This window comes from Wolffia australiana, chromosome 8 (genome assembly GCF_029677425.1).
Source record: "Wolffia australiana isolate 7733 chromosome 8, ASM2967742v1".
NCBI classification, from domain to species: Eukaryota; Viridiplantae; Streptophyta; class Magnoliopsida; order Alismatales; family Araceae; genus Wolffia; species Wolffia australiana.
Window position 1 is genome coordinate 5,137,160 of NC_135842.1, and position 18,297 is coordinate 5,155,456.

Here is an 18,297-nt window from a genome sequence, read left to right on the forward strand (position 1 = left end):
TTGAATAAACGAATCTCACTCTTTCACTGGGATACTCCATATGTTGCTGTTCCAACAATGAGATTGAGTAATATTTAAGTGCATGGGTCTATGGACTAATCAATCTGGGCCTTGTCAACTCTCATTCGAGTCAATGATAAGTTGTGAATAGTCATTTAGTACAAAAATTATAAATGATAATGAATTTGATCATCCAGATATTAAGTCAATTGCAGGTGGATCCAACCCAATAAAAGGGGAATATTGCATCAGGCAAATATCATTTGAACCTCTATCTTTGCACTTGCAACTTGGTTTTCTTGGCCTCATATAAACCTAATGTCAATAATGCATTTCTTCTTAGAATGTTTATGTAGAACCCATGTGTTTATTTCTTCTTGAGGGCCAAACCATAAGTATCATTTGTAGAAGGGTTTGTACGAGCAAAAACAATATCCACAAACTTGGTTGTGATGTCGTAAAGCTAATAGTTCAATGATGTGCCATTCATCATTTAGTAATTTATGGTAAATATATACATTACATTCTCTTGGTAATTTATGCAAACAATATCATTAATATGGGAAGTGACTATATGTTCCATGGCCACAAAACTTTCTTTGATACAGGTTTGTGACAAAGGATTTGGAGTTGTCCATTACTCCTCAAGGATTGAGATTTCATGCCTCATCTCAAACCTAATTCTCAGCCAAAAAGGAAATAAACTTTCATATTTTAAAGAACAACAGTTTAGTGGACTTAAACCTGTATCTACGCCTATGGCCACAAAATTATATCCGGACTTGATGACGGTGATTTAGTTCTTGGTTCTCTATTGACATACTCTAAGACACCTGGTTACATGATGATTATAGCATTAATATCATTGATTTTACATTTTTTTGGTCACTTATATGACCATATGTAAGTGTTATCAAACTTAAAATCATCCAATATAGTTGAACAATAATATTCTGACTTTTATTGCATTTTATATGTTCTAAGGATTTTTTTGACATCATATTCACAAAACAGAAAACTTTTTGAAATTGGAATTCATTTGTTCGATTTGTTTAAAAGGGATTTTCATGGATTTTTTGGGGTCTGATGCAATCATATCCAATCTTGTCACGTTTCGTAATCACATTGCTCCAATCTAGCTGTCCCGATCATTTACGAAAATATATGTTATTTGTCGCATAACTGTTGCCGTAAATGCCAATCTTCAACTCATCATTGACTTCTATTGCTTAAGACAAGAGACAACATCGTCAAATCCATATAATTAAAGAGGAATGAATGCGATAAAATGCATTTTGTGAATTAAAGTTGTGATATATGCATAGTGAATTAATAGTGGATAAATCTTCATGACAAGTGGCAAAATGCGAAAGGCCAAAAAAGAAGACAAGAGAGGAATTTACTTTCATAACATATATAAGAGAAGAGATGGATATCAAAAAAGATAATCATAGGAAATGAATATGTGAATCATGTGTCACAACTATTTATAAACATGCAGTTATTCATACGTTGAATGATCCGTAGAAAGTACTTAACATCATTGAAGATTAAGCTTTAAGGGTGTTTGTAACCCAATGTTTTGATGAATGTTTAAAGTGATGCATGCTTCAATATGGGTTGTGATCAAAGCACAATAGGCCTTCAGTTAAGTAGTTGACTGATTGTATGAAAAACTAAAATAAGAGCCTTAGATACATTAAAATGTTACTCAGTTTGGCCATACACTAAATAAGTCAAACCGTGTATTTAGGACTTGTAATTTTATGAAATGAAGATAAACATAGTCTTTACCACTGTTCAGGTATTTGTGTGAATTTAACCTCATTTGATTTGTTGAATAATGTAATCAAAATCTTAATTATTGCCTTCGAGTATTTAAAGCTGAATTCATTGATAATTTAATGAAAATTAATTACATCAAGATACTATTATCCAATGGTGATATCTTTTGTTAAATATTGTGTTAAACATATCTGAAAGTTTAATATTATTTTAGATCTTAAGTCCTTGGCATAACGGCTAGTTTTTGCTCTTAACTCTTGAAAGGTATTTTGAATGGATGACAAAATTGTAAATATAAAAAATCGATATTAAAATGATGATTATTTTATATTGCATAATCATAATAAATGAATATGACTGCTGGACATTTGAAAGATTACCATTATGCCCCTTTCGGATTTCCAAATCTATGTATGTAGTTGTGAGTCCACAGAGATCATTTTTTTCTAACATCAATCCAAGTCCACAGATTTTGAAATTGTGATTTTTAGTGCAGGGTATTTCAAGATTCAAAGAAAAGAAGGCTGGGATCTGAGCTTCACACATCCTCGACCCCGTGATAAGTTTATAATTTTTAGCATATTTTTTATACTGATTTTGAGCGTTTGTTCAACATATGAATTGTTTCTAACATCCATACAAAACCAAAGAAATTTCGCATCATTTGGTTGAGTTTTGAAAGAGTTATAGGGGTTTGAAGTTGGACACGAAGGAATTGAGTGGTAAACAAAGGATGTTGAAAGATTGATCTCTGTGGATTTCTCTAATTCATTTTTGAATACTTTGTATGAGATAATATTTGGTGTGAAATTGTGTTACGAAACCGTTCTAGGTAGAATCATTGCATTTTGTGCAAGATTGAAAAAGATGTTGGAATTTTAAGCATCAAAGGTCAGATGCGAATTGAGAATTTTACCCAAAGAAAAACGTGGAGGAGAAAAGTACTAAAGAAAGGATTACCACAAACAAGGAAGTCTTAGTTAGATTAACTAATAAATTTTGACATAAAAGTTTTCTTTCTGAAATATTTAAAATTGATCATTATCTTGAATACTATTTTGAGTAGCCATCAATACTAAGTGTTGTTGAAGAGAATACATTATTCAGAAATATACTGTTATTGCCAGATCTTTGTGATCACTCAGGTTAAGGCTTTGGGGGCTAAGTTGAAGTAGATTAAGCAACGTCATTCTGCGAAAGCCTTTTAGGATTGAGGACGACGAAGCTTCATAGACTTTTCCTTTTTCTTGGTATCCTTGTTCATCCCTATTTCCAAGTGATTTGCTTGGGGGGCATTCACACAAACTTGGTTAGGGCACATCATCACCTCGGGACGGATACCCCCGAACAACATTAAGGATTAGCCTAAGCTGTCTAAAAAAATAACTGTGTCTTCCATTTCCTCTACTTCATTTCTTAAGTAGAAAAAAATCCTAGGCTAATTAAAATAAAAATAAAATATAAATATAGAACCTAATTCACCCCCCCCCCTTAGGTTGTTCCTTGGCCACCTAAACTAACAAGCATAAAAATTATTGACTTCTAAAAAACAACTATTTGGGTATCCAGATAAAAGATTTTTAATCCCATTTGAATAAAAAATAAAAATAAAAAACATAAAAAAGAGTAAGATAGAAACTTCAGAAACTTGATTCAGATGGCCCAAAATTTCATGCATCCCTTATTAAGCACCCATGAGTTGAAAATGGAAATCAAACTGAACACCAACATATCTCTCATATAATAGAACAATGAGAAAATATTGTACACAGATTTTCAACATAACCGTCAGCACACAAACTGTGATACATATATATATGGTCAAACCTGGTTTTGAAGGCAACGAGAACTGATACAGGAGAGTGATGAAGACAGTACTGCTCAAACTTAATCTCTGATACAACTAGCTTCTTCTCCAAGAATCTGCAAAACAAAATATAAATGGTAAACATTAAAGTCAAATTTTACATCCGTTCTCAGAGAAATGATTCTTGCAGAAATACTTTTCATATTTTTCAATCCGAAGATAATTTGTAGATTTGTGAGCAAAACAAATTCAAGATGCTCCAACTTGAATCAAAGTCAAGAGCAAGACAAATACAGGAGCGTGATGAAGACAGTACTGCTCAAACTTAATCTCTGATACAACTAGCTCCAACTTGAATCAACTCGAATCAAAGTCAAATTCAAGATACAAGAGCAAAATAAATACAGGAGAGTGATGAAGACAGTACTGCTCAAACTTAATCTCTGATACAACTAACTTCTTCTCCAAGAATCTGCAAAACAAAATAATTATAGGTAAACATTAAAGTCAAACTTTAAATCCATTCTCAGAGAAATGATTCTTGCAGAAATACTTTTCATATCTTTCGATCTGAAGATAATGTGTCTGGTTGTGAGCAAAAAAAATCGAAGATGCTCCTATTTTATTATGGAGGGGAGCATTTTACTGAAAAAATGGATAATGTTGTTTACCGTTTTTGAAACTTGCAAGTCATCTGGGTGGGGAACGTCGACCGAGAATATGAGGTCAGGCATTTGACTGACTGGATCGCAGCAGTGGAAGCCAAATCCAACAGTTCCGAGGGCGAGAGACGGCATCTGGATGGGCTGACATTCATCAGACTCCTGGGATTCTAAATATTTCTTCAGATTCTTGAAGCCAGAAGACTGGGACAATATGCCAGATGCAGATGCATGAGATGATCCCTGAGAGATTCTCATATTGGGCCAGCCTAAAGATGGCAGCTTATAGGGTTCAGAGCACATCATACTAGACTCTAGAGCTTGCAATTCCTTCTCAAGATCATCATCAGAATCACATCTTTCTGATGTGCTTGATTGGGAAGTCATTTTTGGGCTCCACCAAGGAATGAGTTCGGACAGATCAATCTTTGCCCCCATGAAGACGCCACCGATGTGTTTTCCTCTGCTTTCGTCGCTCTGGGACACACCTTAGAGGAGGGAGGTAACAAATAGACAAGTAATATATTAAGTATGATGAGGAAATATAGAAATGTCTTGGGGATGTGTATGAACAGAAACAAAGCATAATTACCAAGAAGCTGGCTTGTAGGGGCCTCCCTCTGACTGTTTTGTGGGGGCCTGTAACATGATTTTTGAAAGAAAGGCCATGTGAAAGACAACTCTTACAAACAGTGTTCACATCGTTAACTCTCATGAACTTGGGCAAAAATCATTTTTGAAAAAGAACTAGTGCAATAATCATGATATCAACGTTTATCAAATTTGAGAGATGTTCAACGCAGACAGCAAAAAAAATGGGAAAATCACCATGAACTAAGATCTCGAAAGAAAGAACATCTCTCTTATGAAAATAATTATCATCCAAATTCAAGTATTATACGGTAGAAAGTAAGACAATGTCCAGCTAAATATCTAAACATTTTCTTAAAGACAAATTATCTGAATTGAAACTCACACCTTGGAATAGCCCTGCATTTGGTAAACCCTTTAGAGAAAGCATTGCTTTTCCTGAAAAAAGAAGCATGTTTTTTTAAAGTTATTGTAAACTACCGATTAAACAAGGAGAAAACCTTAAATTTATCGATGAATCCATGCCTTCTCAGAGATGCAAGATATTCCTCCTTTGAAACCATCTGCATCTCTTCAATATCCCTTGAATAATCACTGACCTGCATTCAAGGAATTCAAGTAAAAAGTTTGGCAGTCCAGCTTGTGACTTTGGTTCGGAAAATTTGCCATCCTCTTAAAACAAAGATTGCCGAAGAAAACAAAACGTCGTGAATACACCCAGTCAAAAAATACTGATTATAAAGTGACAGCAAAAAGCAATATAATAACCCAATTCCTATTCCATCTCACATCTATAATAGCCGGCACTCAAACTTAAATGAGAGGGGGTAATGAGGAAACAAACACAAAGGAATACGTTTATAGATACCTTTTAGACATCCTGGGGGTAGGGCCACATATATTTTGTTATTAATGCATCTTTCAAACATACATTTTTTAACCATCACATTAGAGAGCATCCCAGTTCGACACCCTGCTACAGAAAAATGAATTCTGATTATAATCATCTCCATCATTGAGACAAAAATTCTAGGAATTCATAGGTCTTTGGGAAGCTCTAAGCAACAATTGGGCCTTATAGCATTTAATTAGATCACCTTTATCTAGGTTGAAGACAAGAAGAAAGAACAATTCTTGATACTCAAACAAAGAGATTACAAGGGGTTTTATAGGGAGCCCTAATGGGCTAATAATAGAAAGGGGCTAATAATAGAAAGAAGACAAGGAAAGGAGACAATAATGTCAACACTCCCCCTCAAGCTGGAGCGTGGATGTTTTCCACACCCAGCTTGGAACAGAGCTCCTCAAACCGAGGGGCATGAAGCCCTTTGGTGAAGATGTCTGCAAGCTGTTCAGCTGACGGAACATATGGCGTGCAGAAATTTCCCGACTCAAGCTTCTCTTTAATGAAATGTCGATCGATCTCAATGTGTTTTGTACGATCATGCTGGACGGGATCATGAGCAATGCTGATAGCCGATTTGTTGTCATAGAACAGCTGAACAGGGGAAGAAACCGGACACTTTAGTTCACGAAGCAGTTGGGTAATCCAAAGTGCTTCACAAAGACCATGCGCAAGGGCACGGAACTCCGCTTCAGCACTTGATCGAGAGACCACTTTCTGTTTCTTACTCCTCCAAGTAATAAGATTGCCACCCAAGAAGGTGCAGTACCCAGAGGTCGACCGACGATCAACCACAGATCCTGCATAATAGGCATCAGTGTAGACTTCTAGATGCAGACCACTGTGACGACGAAACATTAAACCACGGCCAATGGTGCCCTTCAAGAAACGGAGGAGGCGATGGGCAGCATGAAGATGACTCATTCGAGGGTTCTGCATAAACTGACTTAGAACACCCACTGCATATGCAATGTCGGGACGGGTGTGGGTGAGATAGAGCAGTTTGCCCACAAGTCTTCGATATTGTCCGGGCTCAGCCGGATCTTCATTCTCATCCGCACCAAGTCGATGACTCACATCAATCGGTGTCGAAATAGGCTTGGAGTCTTCCTTTCCCAGCTCGCAAAGAAGATCCACTGTATATTTCCGCTGCCAGATGAAAATCCCACTCGAAGAATAAGCCACCTCAATACCAAGAAAATATCGTAATGGGCCAAGATGACGTATGGCAAAGTCCGACGACAGATACATAGCCAGCTGAGTAATGGACTCCGTATCATCACCGTGATGATAATGTCATCCACGTACACGAGAAGAATAGCCACTCCCCCGGACGTGGAATGACGGTAGAAAAGCGTGTGATCTCCATTACAGCGGTATCCCGGTTCTTCATGGCCATGGTGAAACGGCCAAACCAAGCACGAGGAGATTGCTTCAAACCGTACAGCGCTTTCTTCAGGCGACAAACAACTGAACTCGGAGTAGACGGCACTAAGGAGGCATATCCAGGAGGTAAGGCCATATAGATCTCCTCAGACAAATCACCATGAAGAAAAGCATTCTTGACATCATATTGCTGCAATATCCAGCCCCGATCGCGGCAAGAGCCAAGAGAATCCGGACAGTGTTCATCTTGGCCACAGGGCAAACGTTTCCTGATAATCAATGCCATACTGTTGGGTGAACCCTTGCGCCACAACACGTGCCTTGCGCCTTTCAATAGAGCCGTCGGGAATTGTGGTTTACAGCATAAACCCAACGACGCCAACCAAGTGCTTGCCCGCGGTAGTGGAACCAGATCCCGTGTGTGATTTAGGGGAAGTGCTTGGAGCTCCTCCTCCATTGCCCGAAGCCAATGAGGAAGAGAGAGGGCTACGGCCACCGTCTTTGGAAGGGAGATAGTGTCAAGGGAGGTGAGAAGAGCGTGGTAGGATGGGGAAAGACGATGAGATGAGATGGATGCGGCTAATGGATACAATGGAGAAGGATGAGGGCAAGACACAAGTGCTAATGAAGGATTTTCAAGAGGAGTGGATGAGGAGGATGAGGGAACTTCAGGGGTAGGAGGAACACGAGGCTTGCGACGAGCAAGAGTGATACCATAGCGTTTTTCTGGCGCAACGGCGTATAGGTAAAGGGCACAACATAGTGGGATAGAGGATCCGATGGGGACTCTGCAGGAGGGTTCGATGAAGCAGAGGATGGATCTTTAGTAAGGACAGGTGGATTTGGGATTGGTGCAGGCAGAGGATCAGAGGACAAGGTGTTCATGGGAATATCAGATGGAGGCTCTTCGAGAGGAACAGGCAAGGAAGGACTTGGGACTGGTGACGAGGGAGATGAGTTAGGAAGAATAAGAAATTCAAGGGGATCTGATTGAGGTGGTAAAGAAGGAGAAGGTGGAGAAGAAGAGGGGTAATACGGAGTGAATTCGTCAAAGGTAGCATCCTTGGTGACAATAAATCGACGAGAGGGTGGATGATAACATCGATAACCCTTTTGAGTAGAAGAATAGCCGACGAAGACACATTGGATGGCCCGAGGATCAAGCTTGTCACGACCAAGATGGTGGTTAGGAGCAAAGCAAACGCACCCAAAGACACGAGGGGTAAGATTGGTTCGGAGAGAAATGTTGGGGAAGGAATGCTGGAGACAATCAATGGGAGTAGAGTAGTTAAGTATGCGAGACGGAAGACGGTTGAGAAGATGAATGGCAGTTAGGACAGCTTCAGCCCAAAAATACTTTGGCACATGCATGTGAAATAAGAGGCTCGAGCCATTTCAAAATGTGACGAAATTTTCGTTCTGCAACTCCATTTTGCTGGGGGGTGTAAGGACATGTGGTTTCATGGATGATGCCTTTTTCTTGGAAGAAAGTACTTAACGTGGAATTGACATAGTCTCGGGCATTGTCGGAGCGGAAGGGACGAATAGAAGTGCAGAATTGAGTTTGAATGAGAGAGTAGAACTGAGGAATAACAAGGGAGATCTCTGATTTATTTTTCAAGAGATAGGCCCACGTGAAACGAGTAGCGTCATCAATGAATATACATAACCACCGAGCACCGGACGTGCTATGAACAGGGGAGGGTCCCCACACGTCGGTGTGAACGAGAGCAAAAGGAGACGTCAAGTGGGAAGAAGAAATAGGATCGTGATGCGATGATGTTTAGCAATTCGACAAGCATCACAAACAAAGCGGTCCACCGAGTGGCCTTGGAAAAGTTTTGGAAGTAAACGATAAAGAGTAGCAAAGGATGGATGGCCGAGGCGTCAATGGAGAAGCCACAAATGCTCATGAGACGCCGAAAGGTGATCTGCAGCGGCAGCAACAGCGAGGGGAGACAAGGGAGATCGAACAAGATAGAGACCCTCATGCTCCTCAGCAATGGAAATCGTCCTCCCCGACACCTTATCACGATAAAAACAGGTATTAGGAGTGAATGTAAGATCTTGGTTCAGATCACGAACAAGGCGGGATAAAGAAAGAAGATGATGAGCAAGCCGTGGAACATGAAGGACTTTAGTGAGGTTCATCGAAGGAGAGAGAGACACACGACCAATCCCAGCCACAGTGAGAAGATCACCGGAAGCTGTTTTAACTTTGGAGGAGCCGGAAACGGGTTCATAGGTCACAAAAGCTCTAGGATTGGGTGTCATGTGGGCAGTGGCACCAGAGTCAAGAAGCCAAGTGGATGATGATGACGACGGAGATGGTGAAGGAGGAGGAGAAGGAATGGTGGACATACCCGCGTTAGCTAGAGAGCACGAGCCCACGACTGGAGGGTCAAGCAATCGCCGAAGACGTTCCACTTCTTCAGGTGTAAAGCCGGGAAGAGAAGCACTCGCCGAAGACGCTCCACTTGGAAGAAGACCATAGGACAGAGGCACTTGACCAGGCATCGGTACTTGGTTGACAGAAGGTGCAACCGTAGCGAGATTGCTCTGTTGTGTTCGCTTCCGTTGAAGCTTAAAGCACGTCTCCTTGAGTGACCCCGCTTTGCAGTAATTGCAGAAAAGGGAAGGATCACCTTTGGAGGATTCCTCAGTCCGAGTAGATGGACCACGAGACGAAGCTCCTGCTCCAGTCGATGTGGTCGTCACCGAGGAGCGCGTGGAGGAAGACGAATGTGCTACAAGTGCAGAAGCCGGGGTCTGGGACTGCTGAAAGAGAGATTCTTCAATTCTCGCGCTGCGAAGCGCATCCTTGAAGGAAAGCTCTTTCTCCCGGTGTATAAGCTGAGCCCGTACCGCTTCATATGCCGGGTTAAGTCCTGTAAGGAACTGAAAAACCCGAAGTTGAAGAGTGTACTTGCGATCCACCGAGTGAGGGTCCGGAGGCATGTAGTGATCAATCTCATTCCACAGAGAAATGAGTTCTGTGCTGTACTCCATGATCGTCCTGTCTCCTTGACGCAGATTGGCGGCCCGATGCACTAGCTCATACAGTGTGGCAATATTATTTTTCTTGGAGTGGCTGTCAAGGGCCGCTTCCCACACGGCCCGGGCAGACTCAAGAGACAGAAATTCACCCTTGATACTCGGTGAAATACTATCCAAAAGCCATCGATGGACCACCCCTTCAACGTCTAGCCAGTCATAGTACTTGGAGTCTGTCTTGGAAGGCCCTTCTTCAAGTAAATGACGCATCAGTCGTCCCTTGAGAGTAATCTGGACATATTGCTGCCACTGAAGAAGGTTAAAGCCGGTGAACATCCCATCTGGAGGCATCCGAGGCAGAGAAAACGGTCCAGGTGAAGCCGACCAATTCCCCGACTCAAGAGGTGCCTCCGAATCATTTGACGTTTGACCCACACTGGGTGGCGTCGATGCTGGCGTCGATGCTGGCGTCACACCGGAAACCGATACAGGCTCCGTCATCTTGATCACAGAATGAAGTGTCGCACGAGGAGCACACGGCTGCGGGAACGCCCGCGGCTATTGGCTGCGTGCGCGGCTGAAGAGTCGAGGAGGGAGCGCGGCCGCGGCCGAGAAGGGAGTGCAGCCGAGGAGGGAGCGCGCTGCCGAGGAGCGCGCGCGCGACCGAGAGGAAAGCGCGCGGTCGAGAGGGAAGCGTATGCTGCCGAGAGAGAAGCACAGCCGAGGAGGGAGTGCGGTGCGGGAAGCCGGAAATGTGGCCGGAAAGAAGCTGCGCCGCCAGGAGCAGGTAGCCAACCGGAAGGAGAAGGAGCTCAAGATCGTGGCGAATGTAGAAACGCCAGAGATCGGAGCTACGGTCGAGCCCAGGAACCCGGATTAGGGTTAGGGTTAGGGCTCTAATACCATGAAGACAAGAAGAAAGAACAATTCTTGATACACAAACAAAGAGATTACAAGGGGTTTTATAGGGAGCCCTAATGGGCTAATAGTAGAAAGGGCCCTTAATGGGCTAATAAATAGAAAGAAGAAAAGAAAAGGAAAGGAGACAATAATGTTAACATAGGTGATGCTTTGCTCAACCTCTAGTCTGTGCCTTAGGTTCTTTGCAATGGTTCTCAGAGCTTCCCCATGGAGATAGGCTTCTCCAACATGGTAATGACAAGGATTAGCCAAGATGGCATTGTGTTCCCATTCTAGGCAATCGTAGTTCAAGCCTGACTAAAGAGGAATTTTTAGCATGCAAAGCCCGACACATCTGCTATCAGTGCAATGAGAGGTTTACGCCATGGTATTATTGTTTCAAAAACCTAAATATCCAGATTGTCATGCCTGATGTTGGCCTGCACACCGGAGACATCACCAACACGTGGACAACCGACAAAAGCATTGCTCTCCACTCTTCTAAGCCCACCATGGGAGTTTGCATCTCCACATTTCCCCTTTAAATATGTAGCCCTCCTCGTTGGATGGCAGAACATTGAGTTATAAGTGAGTCTCTTCCTTTTGGTAATGAGATCCCACCAGCGATGTCCACTCCGTCACATCTCGTCCTCGCCCCCTTGGCATCGTCCATTCCGTCAAGACCCATCTCCTCCCTTCTCTTTCTCGATACATCCCTCTGAAGGAACTTATCAGGTTTCCATCAAGCTGTCTTTGTGTGCCTCCACTACTCATAATAGGTGCCAGATGATGATCTTCATTATCCGATTAAGCACATCAGCATACAGGCTCGAAACACTATTGAGGATTATTAAGACCACAGTGTGGGTTCAAATCTGCGCAATCATGCATGTCTTTGAATGTCATGAAGAGCAAACATAAAGAATAAATGTATGGCAACCAAAATGCAAATATAAATGGAGAAGTTAAATAAAAAACATTAAACCAAAAGAAAACATATTATCGTCTCATTTTTCAAAAATAAAACCTACGGGAAAGTTAATTAGGGTTCCTGCGCCCCAGTACTTCAGAGCAGCAAGATCATATGCACGAGCAGCAGCTTCCTCGTCATCGTAAGCACCTGAAAGTTTGAAATATTCCAAGTTTTTTAACCTCAAAAATGGAAAATAACTTATTGTTGGCAGTACGGATACTTACCCAGGTAGACTATAGTATCATAATGTTGCCATCAATCCGGTCGTCCAAATGTTATTAAATGAAAAAGGAAAGTGACTGAAAATCAGATAAAGATATTTAAATCCATAAGAGACCAGACATATTGTTATGTGAAGAGAAGTTGGTGAATGACACCTTGTTTTCCTTTCTTATTTTGGTTTTGATTCCAGGTACTTTTATCCCAAAGATGAGCTTCAAAGCGACCAGTCCATCTATGCCTATTGAGTGCGAAGAGAAAATGATTAGAGGTAAATAAAAGGTTAGAGGAAGTAAACACAACACTCAAAGAAAATTAACAGTTTGTTCAATCTTCAATTTTTTTTTTCATTTGACATTTCAAGTGGATCCTGTGCGCTCCTCGGGGAACTTAGGTAAATAAAAAATGGCAATTAAAGAGAATTAGTTACTCACAAGGCCTAGAAAATCGGGCCTAAATAACTTATACCCAACTGAGAATGTGATATGATCTCGGCCTGAGTTTATGAACGCTGGCGGCTCATGAAGCCGAAACAGCCCAATGGCCAACCAGAAGCCCAAACTTAACGACGAGAAGAAGAGGGAAAAGGGAGGCAATCCCAACGTGGGTACACCCTTCTCCTTCCTTCTTTCCTCTTGGCCAGTGCTTACCATCCTCGTCATGCGGATGTTCTTACCTGCGGAGGAAGTGGCTTATCACCTCCTGGAGCGACGATCTTCCCCCTCTCCTTTAATTCCCTGTCTTCTTCTCCCCTTCTCAAGACCAAGTCTCTTGATTTCTTTCCCTGAACGCTGGACGCGTATCTCATCTCAAAGGCATTCAACGAAGCCCTAGAGATGGGGACCTTCTTCTAGTTGTTTGATAATAGTAGTGGGTTCTTATCAGAATGTAAGATACAATGGTCACCGTTAGAGTAATGTTTCTCAATCGTGGACAAAGTTCCACAGTCTCCATTTCCATTTAACGAAAATCTCCTTGTTAACATTAAAATCAACAACCTGTTACACCGTGATTATTTTCCACTGAATTAACTATAACGGCAGATCCAGCAATTCAGAGAAAAGGAAAGGTAGATGTAGAAGTATAGAATGATGGATATCCAATCTGAATCTTCTCACCCCCCTGCGGTCTTATTTATAGTCGCGCATGTCTTTTTAAATGACATGTGCTGCATCACTTCCCGCCCTCCAAAATCATCTACTTCTGTATCCCTTGCTGAACTACTTATCAGTATCCTTATGGCATCAATGCACAATGGTCATCATCCATTACATTACACCAGTCTGTGTTTCTTGATGCTCATCAGCAGTTTGTTAATTACATACTGATAGACTGTAGCATATGAAGCTCACGTGCTATGATTCCCTAGACATAAACTAGCATTTGTAACGGCCTCTGTAAGCCAAAAGGAAAATACTTTTTGGCTTGAGATCCTAAGTGTCTATCAGCTCCAAGGGTTTGCCCTAAGCCTGTTGCCATTCTCTTCCCCACTTCATCTTGTGATCTTGATCCTCTCACTATCTCTTTCTGGCACATGTCAATGCCTCCCCCTAAATTTTACCTTATTCTCCGCATGGATGTCTCTTCTGCATGCAGTGGTCGTCTGTTTTGTTTAGTACTGATAAAGAACACATTTTCTGGCCATAACTGTCAACTTATTTGTCGTGTCTGGGTAGAACATCCAAACTTAATGAAGGAGCAACTTTGCATTGGCTTTCACCATTCTTGCCATCCAAATGATGGCATTGCATTCTCGGGGTTCCAATGGTATTGATCCATACATATTTCCGCTGAGTTGAAAACTTCTATCGTCCGCTTGATGTCTTCCTGATATTTTTCAACAGCCCCGGACCATTAAGTCTCAAGAACTTTCTGGGTTAAAGATGCTGATCCATACTAAACTACAGGAGAAGCTGTTTCCAGGGATACTCCAAGTTAGTGAATGATTCTTGCTCATGTGTCCTTATGAACCATTGAACTCATTGGGTGAAAAATCACGTTTACTGAGGTCCTAATGGTCTTAAAAAGTAATTGGAGTAGATTAACGTACTGGCATGGAAAGCAGCCAAGGATAGCACAAGTAAAAAAACATCAAACCTTAACATAGGACAGAAATATTTTTCTTGGCCCGAAGAACATCCTGCCTAAGTGATGCAACTTTAGTGAATGAACGGTTGCAAAGCTTTGCCGTTAATCTACAAGTCTGGCTCAGCTTGAAGAAGCTGTGTTCTGTGTCTACAGAATTAGCTAAGTCATGCCTTCAATCCACAAGAAAGTGCCTGAATCCACAAGCTTGAGAGAACTCTCTCACAGGGAAGGAGAACTCAAAGAGAAGATACCTCTCAAATGGAAGAAATATATTCTCATGTGTCCTTAAGAGGTACACAGAACGTCTTTATATAGGCTACTTAAATAAATGAACTCAAAGTGAGCAGTTTTCTACCAAAAAGGGATGCATTTTTGTACACAGATAAGAACCTGTCAGAGTAGAGTTGAGAGTTTTGGCAGGTCAGATAAAGGGTAACCCCGAAAAAGGTGTATCAGAGTAAACTGATGTCTCTTATCGCCCTGAAAATCTGCCATTTTCTATACAGAAAAAAAACATATTTTGGTCAAGATGCCATTTTGATTTCATGAAATCCTCAAACATTCTTGTTGTGACGTCAAATAGAGTATTCATTGATCCATGAAGCCCTCTGGTACAGTTTCCATGTTCTAAGCAGCTCCTAAGATGAATGACTAGGACCTTAAAGAAATGGAGAGCGCACATGTTTCAAAATCAATTATTTAAAAAAGAAAAACCATTCCAACAAAGTATAATCCACAAGACATTGAAGATGAATGCCAGGAGCATTTATCGTTGTCATATCATCAATACAGAGGATTGTATTATTGGAAGACTTAGTTATTGAGAGATGAATCATTATTTATAACGATTGGAAAATCCCATAGAAAGCTACATAGGAAAATCTTGTTGCCAGACAAATAATGTGAATGTTCGATAAAGTTTCTAGGCCGATGACACCTAGCGAAGGAACAATGTTTTTCGTAATCTCACATAGTGCATAACATACAATTGAATTTGTACAAGATAATTCACTAGATGAACTTTGCTTCAAATGTAAAAGGTTGATAGTAAGGCAGCACGACCTTTAATCAACGTAATGGAACAATTTACTTGTCTTAGTCCAAGAAACTAATACAGTAACCTTTTTTCGGAAAATACTCATCCGAAACCGATGAAAATAAATTATTTTCAAACAGATGACATTTATATTCTCCCTTTTAAAATTTTAACTATACGCGCAGGTCGAATTTTTAGCATACACCAGGTTTTCCTTCTCGTACGATCACAAAGGTTCTCCCAATTAGAGTCGTTCGCACCACAGCTCAACAAGTCTTCCTGTAATTGGATTAGTATCTTGATGCATTAAAAGCAATATCACTTGGCATTGGTTTTTACTCTTCAATCCAAATGCGAAAGCTCAAAACAGCTTGAGACTGAAGAGATTTCCAACGGCATATTCAGACTCCTAAAACCATAAAAATCTCGTTTTTCAAAGCTGAATCACCCAATACCAACGTTTATCCTCTAGGAAAGAGCTAAGAGAAATTGCAAGACTACGAGAAGAACACGCAGATCATCGGATGATAAATTCCGCCAAAAAAAACAGAGAAAACAAAGGAATTGAAACCTGGTAACGCCTCTATAGATAGAACTCCTCTTCCCAGCTGCGCAAGGCGGCATTCGACTGATTCTTTCCTTGGCGGTGGACACGCAGCCTGTTCTCATCTCCAATCTATCTCTCTTCTTCTTCATCGAGACGAAGCTCTCTCCATGGCTACTGATTGCCCCTTCCTGAACGATGATCGCTCCGTTCATTCCTCGTTCTTCGTCTCTCGCAAGCGCCATCTCTTCCACTCTGGAAGAAGAACAGTTGTAGAATCGATGGGAAATTTAAATCTTTCGTTTTTGCGTTCACCCCTCTTTTTTCTAGCTATTATCAATGTGCCACAACTTTATTTTGAAATCATCTTGCCGTACCATATATTTGTGAATGTCCCCCTCTTTTTTCGAGTTCTTATGAATGTACCATCACTTTATTTTGAAATTCTCTACTTTTTGCTAAATCATATGAATGTACCTCTTGTTTCAAGTTATTATGAATGTACCATGACTTTATTTTGAAATTCTCTGCTTTTGCCTAATCATGTGAATGTACCTCTTGTTTCAAGTTATTATGAATGTACCATAACTTTATTTTGAAATTTTCTACTTTTGCCTAATCATGTGAATGTACCTCTTGTTTCAAGTTATTATGAATGTGCTTTATTTTGGAATCCTATAGTTCTACTGAATCTTTATGAATGTACCTCTTGTTTCAAGTTATTATGAATGTACTTTATTTTGAAATCCTATAGTTCTACCGAATCTTTATGAATGTACCTCTTGTTTCAAATTATTATAAATGTACCATAACTTTATTTTGAAATCCTATAGTTCTACCGATTTTTTATGAATGTACCTTTTGTTTCAAGTTATTATAAGTTACCATAACTTTATTTTGAAATCTTATAATTGTACCAAAATCTTTATGAATGCATCTCTTGTTTCAGGTTATTATGAATATACTTTACTTTTGTTTTGAAATCCTATAGTTTTTACCAAATCTTGTAAATGTATCTCTTGTTTCAGATTATTATGAATCTATGATAATTGTACTTTGAAATCCTACTGTTTGTACCAATTCTTGTAAATGCGCCTCTTATTTTGAGTTTATATGAATGTACAGCGACTTTATTTTGAAATATTTTTTTATTTTAATTACTTATGCAGAGTATTATGAATGTACATCTTGTGCTAAGTTATTATGAATGTACTAGGGATTTTATTTTAGAATTCTTATTAATTTTAATCAGCTGTATTGAATTTTACAAATCTACCTATTGTTTTGAGTTATTATGAATGTTCTAGGATTTTATTTTAAAAACTTTTTTGGTTTTAATTAGTCATACCGAATACTGTGAATATACCTTATGCTTCAGGTTGTTATGAGTGCACTGCAACTTTAATTTTTGAATCTACCATCACCTTATTTTGAAATTCTCTACTTTTTGTCCAATCAAATGAATGCACTTCTTGTTTCAATTCATTATTTTGAAATTCTCTACTTTTGCCAAATCATATGAATGCACTTCTTCTTTCAAGTTATTATTCTGAAATCCTATAGTTGTACCTAATCTCTATGAATGTACCTCTTGTTTCAGGTTATTATGATATGTATGTAATTTTTATTCTGAAATCCTATAGTTGTACCGAATCTTTATGAGTGTACCTTTTATTTCAGGTTATTATGAATGCATTATGATTTTATTTTGAAATCCTATAGTTGTACCGAATCTTTATGAACGTACCTCTTGTTTCAAGTTATTACGAACGTCTGATAGTTTTATTTTGAAATCCTGTAGTTGTACCAAATCTTAATGAAGGTATCTCTTGTTTCAGGTTATTATGAATGCATAATAAATTTTATAGTTTTAAATCTTATAGTTGTACCAACTCTTTATGAGTGTACCTCTTGTTTCAAGTTATTAAGAATGTATGATAAATTTAGTTTGAAATCATGTAGTTTGTTTTGAGATCCTATAGTCGTACCAAAGCTCTATGAATGTACCTCTTGTTTCAGGTTATTATGAATTTATGATCAAATTAGTTTTAAATATTATGATTGTACCTCTTGTTTCAAGTTATTAAGAATGTATGATAATTTTAGTTTGAAATCCTGTGTTTTGTACCAAATCTTGTGAATGTGCGACAACTTTATTTTGATATATATGTATTTATTTCAATTACTTATGCAGAGTATGATTGTACATCTTGTTTTGAGTTATTATGAATGTGTTAGGAGTTTATTTTCAAACCAAATCTTATTAATTGTAATTAGTTGTACCGAATCTTACGAATCTACCTTTTGTTTTGAGTTACTATGAATGGTCTAGGATTTTATTTCCAAAACTTTTTAGGTTTTAATTAGTCAAAACAAATATTGTGAATATACCTCATGTTTCACGTTAT

At 39.6% G+C, this 18,297-nt stretch overlaps 1 protein-coding gene across 4 annotated transcripts; it reads right to left on the reverse strand.

Annotated features, from left to right (window-relative positions):
- Positions 1-3,503: 3,503 nt before the first annotated feature.
- On the reverse strand, positions 3,504-16,148 carry LOC144707042 (AP2-like ethylene-responsive transcription factor SMOS1). Of its 4 annotated transcripts, none has more exons than XR_013582387.1 (10): positions 15,917-16,148; positions 12,380-12,462; positions 12,227-12,235; positions 12,061-12,149; positions 5,371-5,444; positions 5,233-5,283; positions 4,847-4,893; positions 4,264-4,742; positions 3,909-4,064; positions 3,504-3,708 (listed from the first exon to the last, which is right to left on the reverse strand). XR_013582387.1 is itself a non-coding variant. In XM_078580162.1 (10 exons), exons 1-9 carry the CDS (start codon positions 16,132-16,134, stop codon positions 4,029-4,031), a joined length of 1,086 nt encoding a protein of 361 aa, XP_078436288.1. In that variant the 5' UTR covers positions 16,135-16,148; the 3' UTR covers positions 3,504-3,708; positions 4,020-4,028. The 4 variants fall into 4 exon arrangements, 2 of the variants coding, with proteins under 2 accessions (XP_078436288.1, XP_078436289.1); XR_013582388.1 differs by having other exon boundaries at positions 3,887-4,064; XM_078580162.1 differs by having other exon boundaries at positions 4,020-4,064.
- Between the last annotated feature and the right edge of the window lie 2,149 nt (positions 16,149-18,297).